At 39.5% G+C, this 8,885-nt stretch overlaps 1 protein-coding gene across 3 annotated transcripts in view; it reads right to left on the bottom strand.

Annotated features, from left to right (window-relative positions):
* Positions 1-8,885, bottom strand: part of sema5a (sema domain, seven thrombospondin repeats (type 1 and type 1-like), transmembrane domain (TM) and short cytoplasmic domain, (semaphorin) 5A) — a 158,531-nt gene that overhangs the window by 101,725 nt on the left and 47,921 nt on the right. For all 3 annotated transcript variants that reach the window (XR_013627373.1, XM_078790583.1, XM_078790584.1), the window contains one exon: positions 7,164-7,378. Coding sequence is in view for 2 of the 3 variants with exons in the window: in XM_078790583.1 (XP_078646709.1) it covers positions 7,164-7,314 (151 nt within the window). In the remaining variant the exon portion in view is untranslated. The remainder of the gene's footprint in view (positions 1-7,163; positions 7,379-8,885) is intronic.

The raw sequence follows: 8,885 nt of genomic DNA, 5'->3' as shown, positions 1-8,885 counted from the left end.
TACAAAAAACGTTACCTGAATAAACTGATGTGACACAGTGTATAAGTCGCATTTTTTGCGAGTAATTTATTTTACAAATAACTTATTTGTAAAATACATTATAAGAATATATATTATAATATATATTGTAAATAAAATAAATAATATATAAATATTTTTATAAATTTTCTAAATATATATATTATAATTCCATTAATATAAAAACATTATATTAATAAATTTTACAAAAATGTTACCTGAATAAACTGATGAATGAGAGTGACAACAGTGTGCGGGAACCTTCTTTTGAACACAAACCACTTGACCAAAATCGACATTACTTCCTCTTGGAAGGCAAGTTCTAACAATAAAAGAACAGGCTGAATCGATGTAAGATATGCTAACAAAATAGTTATTCAGCTACACAAAAAATAAACAAACAGAAAAGGTGTCCGGTGTTTATGTAACATAAACAGTTCGCTCTGGAGTATAAGTCGCAGGAACAGCCAACCTATGACCAAAAGTGCCACTTATAGTCCGGAAACATACATACTATATACACAAATCCAAGTCCAATACAAGTCCATTTCCTGTTTCCCATTAAGCAGGTTCCACCGCAGCACCTCCTATTCCAGAGTGATCCCTTACAGAAGAAATCGGTCATATTGAGGTGCCAGAAGATGGATTTGTACCTGTGAATGGATCCACGCGAGCTCACTATCAATCTAAGCGGCTACCGGCTGTAGTGTCAGAGTGCCGAGCCGAAGCGTAAGGATGACATTAATCTCCTTATCTAACCCGCGGTGCACAAGCCACCAAATCCGAACCATCATATGGATCCCTATAATCACTAAGCTCTGGGCACTATCACATCGCATCCGCGGGGCAGCGGGCTTGTTGTGATTGGGAATATTTAATGTCGTCCCGGAGCGGCCCAAGAGGAGCCGCCGCATCCTGGCAGCGCGCATGCTTAACCAGCGGGATTACATTTCAGTACGCAATGTACAACAAGTCACTTGAAGAGAGGGATAATAGGTTTAACTAAGGTTTCTCATCACTTATACTCGTGTGTGTGTGTGTGTGTGTGTGTGTCTGTGTGTGTGTGAATACGTCTGCATTTTTCCTTATGACTCAGGGCGTTTTTTTTTCCCCCCTCCAAGGGTATAATTTTGTCTGAAAAAGCTTTGTGTGCTCTGCAACTCGGGAGCGAGAAATGTGTTTGAACTCTGCAAACGCTATCATCAGGCCGTGACACAAGCATTACTCAGGGGGGGGTTTAACAGTGAAGGCATCTTTACGGACCACAAATGAGGAGCTTCTCTTTTCAGGCTCGGATCGCTGACAAGGGGTGGGAATCAACAACAAAAAAAATATCCACGTTTCAGTGAATATCCCTTGACGCCGACATGGAGTGCGATGTGTTTGTGAAAATCGGGAAAAAAATATATTTAGTGAACTTTTCAAAGTTTAAAGTGGATATGCCAACTCAATGCAGTGCCCCCCCCAGATGGTCAGGTTAATTTAATTTAGTTTTGTTATCTCTATAGCGCCAGATCACAGCAGAATGAATTGAAGTACACCTTTCAAATAGAACAGGTGTCTTGGGATAAAAACAGACGAGAGATGAAAGGAGTTCTTTGAGAATAATGATAGACACAATTTAATAAAGACAAATCAATATAACCCGAAAAGATGGCTTCTACAGAAAATGTCTGACTATTCTTAGGGAAGGTGTGATCTTCTGCTCCTCTGAGGGACAGAGACGATGAAGATCAGACTCACATGCCTAGACACCCATGGCTAATTGGTTAGCAAATGTACCGGGAACTGTCCAGCATTGATCGCAATATAGTCTTCACCGATGGCAGGCATCGCTAACTGATCAATTACGTCCGGACCCAGACCGCTTCCAACATAGACCTGTCCCTATTAAGTATTTGAAGTTTTGATCGGGTACTTCTCTGTTTTAGACTTTACGCTACTAGTTCACCAGTTAAGCCATCCCCACCTGATGCTACTGAGCACATCAAATCCGTGCATTGGCGTCATACTTTGTTACTCGAAATATAACAGAGACAGATTCAAGAGCAGAGGGATGACACTAGTAAGATGGATGAACAAGTGAGGAATGCAGGGAAAGAAGATTTAAGCGAGTGATAAGTACGGATAAAGAGGACAGCGAGACGAGCAATAAATACAGATAAAGAGGACAGCGAAAGAGGTGACAAATAAAGAAAGAGGACAGAAAGAACAGTGACAGATACAGATAAAGAGGACAGCAAGACGAGTGATCACCCATGAATAAAGAGGACAGCGAGACAAGCAATAAATACAGATAGAGGACAGAAAGAAGAGTGATAGATACAGATAAAGGGGACAGCGAGACTGGCAATAAATGCGAATAAAAAGGACAGTGAAAGAAGTGACAAATACAGACAGAGGACAGAAAAAAGAGTGATTGATGCAGATAAAGAGGACAGCGAGACGAGTGATACTTACAGATAAAGAGGACAGTGAAACAACGGCTAAATGGAGATAGAGGACAGCAAGACCAGTGATTGATGTAGATAAAGAGGAAAGCAAGACAAGTGACAGATATGGATAAAGAGGACAGCGAGACAAGTGACAGATACGGGTAAAGAGGACAGTTTGACAAGTGACAGATACGGATAAAGAGGACAGCAAGTCAAGTGACAGATACGGATAAAGAGGACAGCGAGACAAGTGATAGATATGGATAAAGAGGACAGCGAGACAAGGGACATATACGGATAAATAGGACAGCGAGACAAGTGACAGATATGGATAAAGAGGACAGCGAGACAAGTGACAGATACGGATAAAGAGGACAGCGAGACAAGTGACAGATACGGGTAAAGAGGACAGTTTGACAAGTGACAGATACGGATAAAGAGGACAGCAAGTCAAGTGATAGATACGGATAAAGAGGACAGCGAGACAAGTGACATATACGGATAAAGAGGACAGCGAGACAAGTGACAGATATGGATAAAGAGGACAGCGAGACAAGTGACAGATATGGATAAAGAGGACAGCGAGACAAGTGACAAATATGGATAAAGAGGACAGCGAGACAAGTGACAGATACGGATAAAGAGGCCAGTGAGACAAGTGACAGATATGGATAAAGAGGACAGCGAGACAAGCGACAGATATGAATAAAGAGGACAGCGAGACAAGTGACAAATATGGATAAAGAGGACAGCAAGACAAGTGACAAATATGGGTAAAGAAGAGTTATGACTGCCATGAGGAAACCTCAGGAATTTTTGTGTATTTTGACTTTATTATTTACTTTATAAACACTGGAATGGGTTTGCATTGAAATTCCAAAAGTACTAGACTGTGATATTGTCCATGTCTTGTATATAATAATACTTCCCATGGAAACCACTTAAACACATATTTACATGACGTATTTAGGATTCAAACGTGAGTGTATTGTTCTCAGACAATGCAAAGCATATGTTTTATGCACTAAATATGTTTTAATGCTGGCCAAAAACTAAATCAGCTCTGGGTTTTTTTTTTTTGGTATGACCTACAATTAAAGTTATGCCCCACGCGACTAAATCTAAATCCGTATGTAACCCGACACTTTTCCAAAAGAGCACACAGCCCAACGCCCTCCTCCACCAGGACATACCATTCAGAGTCATTCCAGTCTTGACATTCCACCCCGACGGCACAGATACGGGTCTAAAAAGTCACCCGGCGTGACCTAAAGCCTAAAGATTCCTAAAGATTCCTAAAGATTCCTAAAGATTCCTAAAGATTCCCCCCTTATCTGGTCCATCGACTGGCTAGTAAACACCTTTGTCAGTCTGACAGAAAGCAGGTCCACTCAAAGCTTGTTTACAAGTTAGCATTGTTAGCATCCAGAACCGTTTTAGGGCAAGCAAAATTACATTACATTAGATAAGAGTGCATGATTATTGCACAGGTGTAAGTTAGACTGGCTGCAATAAAAGGCTGCTCGGAAATGTGTGTGTTTATACCAGGGGTCTCAAACTCGCGGCCCGCTAGTTTGAGGCCCCCACTTTGATACCAAAAGTTTAATTGTTGAAATGACAGCTTAAAGCTGCGTGGACACCGGACACAATTAACATGATTTTGCCCCGCCCATACTGTTACCCTACCCCTGTTACCCCGCCCTGACAAAACACGACTACAGTCACATTTTTATTTACAACATATTGCGTAACTGCAGGGTCTTGAGACACATGCTAACTCGCAAACTAGAGAGCTATTTCCTTTAAACTTAAATAGCCAAAAACTTACCACTTCCACACGGATAGGGAGGATAACTATTCACAGTTATTTAACCTTTAACATGAACATTAATCAAACCTAATAATATTTTCTGGGTACATGATACCATACAGCAGGGGTCTCAAACTCGCGGCCCGCGGGCCAAATGCGGTCCGCGAGACGCTAGTTTGAGGCCCCCACCTTGATACCAAAAGTTTAATGTTGAAATGACAGCTTAAAGCTGCGTGCACACCGGACACAATTAACATGATTTTGCCCCGCCCATACTGTTACCCTACCCCTGCTACCCCGCCCTGTTAACAATGAAGCTAAAGGCTTATGATGCTAGGTACAAATAAAAGCAGGAAATGATTTGGAAAATACACGTCAAGATAAAGCATCTCATCAAACATGTTGTTAAAGTTACGACGCATGGACCTTAGTACGATGCTAACATGCTAATTGGGTAAAATTATCAAGTTCATTAATGTTCATATTAAAGGTTAAATAACTTAATACTGTACATTTGAATCTGAAAAAAATAATTTCTACCAACTGTATGTGGTTTCTTACGTTTTTCTTATTTGCTGTTTTATTATTATTTTACTTATTTATTACTGATTGATTGATTTATTGTCTTTATTCTTAATTTGTTTATTTTTTCTTATCTTATTTTGTGTATAGAAACTGTTCTAGATATTTGAGAACAGTGGAATGTTTTATCAGATATTTTGGAGTGGAAAACCGGAACCAAAGTACTTTTTTTCCCCAGTTTTTAATAAATGCATTTTGGGTTTTTTTTTAAAACATGATGCGGCCCCGGCTTCACCCAGAACCTAGCTCCGGTGGCGCCCAGGTAAATTGAGTTTGAGACCCCTGGTTTATACTTTTGCAGAGTGTATTTATAGATCAATACCGGTATATGTTTTCCAATTTTATACAGAGATAGATCATTTTGACAGGTCATTTAGAAGTGGAAAAAATGTGTGTGCACCCCTTGCAAAAGAGCGTGAATCTGAAAAGGAAAAATTGAAAAAAAAAAATGTCAATTACTGACTTGCATAATGCAAACTATGTGTTATTTGCACACAAAAAATCAGTACGCCGGACATGATGATGGATGCAGTGGCGCCGGGTTTCTCCCTTCCCGGGATACAATAAGTCCCATCAAGATTGAATCCGATCCATTGCTATCAGCAATGACAACTGACAATGACAACTGGCGCGACAAAAAAAAAAAAAAAGACACCATATACCCCCCTCTTACAGAAAGTTTTAAATATCCACAATCTTTATTATTGTATATTTCCACAAAAAGCAACTCAAAAAGTCTAACCAATCTCCGGTACATTAAGCATATTGACCACAGCCGACTAACTGTCCTTGGTGCAAAAAGCGTACGAAAAGGAGCGCCCTTGCGTGCACGCGGACGTCTGCACACATTACTTAGCCTTCCAGTCAATTTCTCCCCGGACTAAATGCTATGTGATTATCTGACTGGGATGCTTCTGGGACTGAAAACAGCTCAATGCTCCTCCATGGCGACAGACTGAGCCGCATCGATTGCTATCGATATATGCTCAAGTTTAGTTGTTCAGAGTAATGGAAGATGAATGGTGAAGTGGAGTTAAATGCGGAATATATTGCATATGAATCCTGTACAGCCATGTCGTAAACATAAGCATAAGGGTCTCTCTTATTGGGCTTAATGGCAGCAACATCGCTCAACATATTCCCCGCAATCAAAGTGATCAGCTTGTTCGAAACAGGTGTGTAATTTATTTTTCTTTGTAATTAATTAATTTGTAATCATTTATGATTGTGTATTTGTATTTTTATATATTTTGTTTTTGTACTTTGCTCGATTGAAAATCTATTTTGGTGTATTGAAAATCTTCAACAAGGAGAAGAAAATGGAGCATCATCTTACCCAAGTGGGGGATGACAGGGTGCTCCATCTTGTTGGAACAGGTGTGTTATTTATTTTTCTTTGTAATTAATTAATTAGTAATAATTTATCATTGTGTATTTGTATTTTTATATATTATGTTTTTGTATTTTGCTGTATTGAAAATCTATTTTGCTGTATTGAAAATCTTCAACAAGGAGAAGAAAATAGAGCATCATCTTACCCAAGTGGGGGATGACAGGGTGCTCCATCTTGTTGGAAAAAGTGTGTTATTTATTTTTCTTTTTAATTAATTAATTTGTAATCATTTATGATTGTGTATTTGTATTTTTATATATTTTGTTTTTGTACTTTGCTCGATTGAAAATCTATTTTGGTGTATTGAAAATCTTCAACAAGGAGAAGAAAATGGAGCATCATCTTACCCAAGTGGGGGATGACAGGGTGCTCCATCTTGTTGGAACAGGTGTGTTATTTATTTTTCTTTGTAATTAATTAATTAGTAATAATTTATCATTGTGTATTTGTATTTTTATATATTATGTTTTTGTATTTTGCTGTATTGAAAATCTATTTTGCTGTATTGAAAATCTTCAACAAGAAGAAGAAAATAGAGCATCATCTTACCCAAGTGGGGGATGACAGGGTGCTCCATCTTGTTGGAAAAAGTGTGTTATTTATTTTTCTTTTTAATTAATTAATTTGTAATCATTTATGATTGTGTATTTGTATTTTTATATATTATGTTTTTGTATTTTTCTGTACTGAAAATCTATTTTGCTGTATTGAAAATCTTCAACAAGGGGAAGAAAATGGAGCATCACTTTACCCAAGTGGGGGAGTGCTCCATCTTGTTGGAACAGGTGTGTTATTTATTTTTCTTTATAATTAATTAATTTGTAATCATTTATTATTGTGTATTTGTATTTTTATATATTATATTTTTATATTTTGCTGTATTGAAAATCTTCAACAAAGAGAAGAAAATGGAGCATCATCTTACCCAAGTGGGGGATGACGGGGTGCTCCATCTTGTGACACGGCGACTCAGGTAGCAGCACGGGCCCTCTCCTGCCGGCCACGCCTCCGAGCCGCAGCACCAGCATGCACTGCAGCAGCAGCAGCAGCGCATGCCGGCTAACGGGGCGTCCCATGGGGGCCTGGGCTTGGCTCACTTCTCCTCAGGCCGCAGGGGCCAAGAGCATCCGAGAGGCGCACCTGGTGACAAAGAGCAAAAAGAAGGCGGCGATGACATATTTGGGTTAGAAAGAGTGTTACTTTCACATTTAATCAGATCAGACTGCTGGGAAGCGTCCTCTCCACTGTCACGACTTAATATGCCAGCTATCAGCCTGCGGGAGATGAAAAGCGGCAAAAAAAAGGAGGTGCTAAGACGTTTAAAGAAATGAGAGACTGCACACCCTGCCACCTGTTTTGCATCATGTCTTCCAGGAAGTGGGTTAAAGTGCATGTTCCTGTTGTCTCTCTTATCTGCTGACCCTTATCTGCTGAAGGACAACAATGTGCTGATTGCTAAACCCGTTAACAACATTTTAACGATACCATTTCCCGATTAAGGGCTGCACGGTGGTCGAGTGGTTGGCGCGTAGAGTGTGCATGCATGGGTTTTCTCCGGTTTCCTCCCACATTCCAAAAAACATGCTAGGTTAATTAGCGACTCCAAATTGTCCATAGGTATGAATGTGAGTGTGAATGGTTGTTTGTCTATATGTGCCCTGTGATTGGCTGGCCACCAGTCCAGGGTGCACCCCGCCTTTTGCCCGAAGACAGCTGGGATAGGCTCCAGCACCCCCCCACGCAACCCTCGTGAGGATCAGAAAACCAGGTTACCTCTACTGTTACATTATTAGAGCCCTCGAGACATGGAATAACACCCCTATAGTCACCAAATATACCAGACATGATACATAAATAAGTCATACTTGCGTGTGTTGTGAATGTGTTCAGGTTAAGAGACAGGAAGTGACATCGGAGAGTTGAGTTACGGACTCGACAATAATTTATTTTTTATTCAGGATTTGGGGTTATTTAGGGTTACGCGATAAAAGCATGGTGCTTGTGTGTCTCACCACACATGACAGTTACATCACCGACACCTCATGACCGGTGTAGAATACTGCGTATTATCACGTCTTTGAATGCGTCTTCTGAATGCCTTATTTGTATTGTACTTTACAATATTATCACGTCTTTGAATGCATCTTCTGAATGCCTTATTTGTATTGTACTTTACAATATTATCACGTCTTTGAATGCGTCTTCTGAATGCCTTATTTGTATTGTACTTTACAATATTATCACGTCTTTGAATGCATCTTCTGAATGCCTTATTTGTATTGTACTTTACAATATTATCACGTCTTTGAATGCATCTTCTGAATGCCTTATTTGTATTGTACTTTACAATATTATCACGTCTTTGAATGCGTCTTCTGAATGCCTTATTTGTATTGTACTTTACAATATTATCACGTCTTTGAATGCATCTTCTGAATGCCTTATTTGTATTGTACTTCACATATAGCTTAATTTCGGCCCAAAGACTATTCAAATGCGCGTAGTTGTCATGAATGTAAGACTGTACTCAACATCAAAACAGTATAACTTATTCATATGTTTTTGAAAAACTGCGACAGAGCGAAGTGGCGAGGGACGACCGTACGCCTTATAACATAAACATCGCTTTGCACAGTCACATAAACTT

The sequence above is a fragment of the Doryrhamphus excisus genome, linkage group LG5, assembly GCF_037039965.1.
Source record: "Doryrhamphus excisus strain RoL-2023G ecotype Guam linkage group LG5, RoL_Dexc_Guam_v1.1, whole genome shotgun sequence".
NCBI classification, from domain to species: domain Eukaryota; kingdom Metazoa; phylum Chordata; class Actinopteri; order Syngnathiformes; family Syngnathidae; genus Doryrhamphus; species Doryrhamphus excisus.
This window is presented reverse-complemented; position numbering and strand designations above follow the sequence as displayed.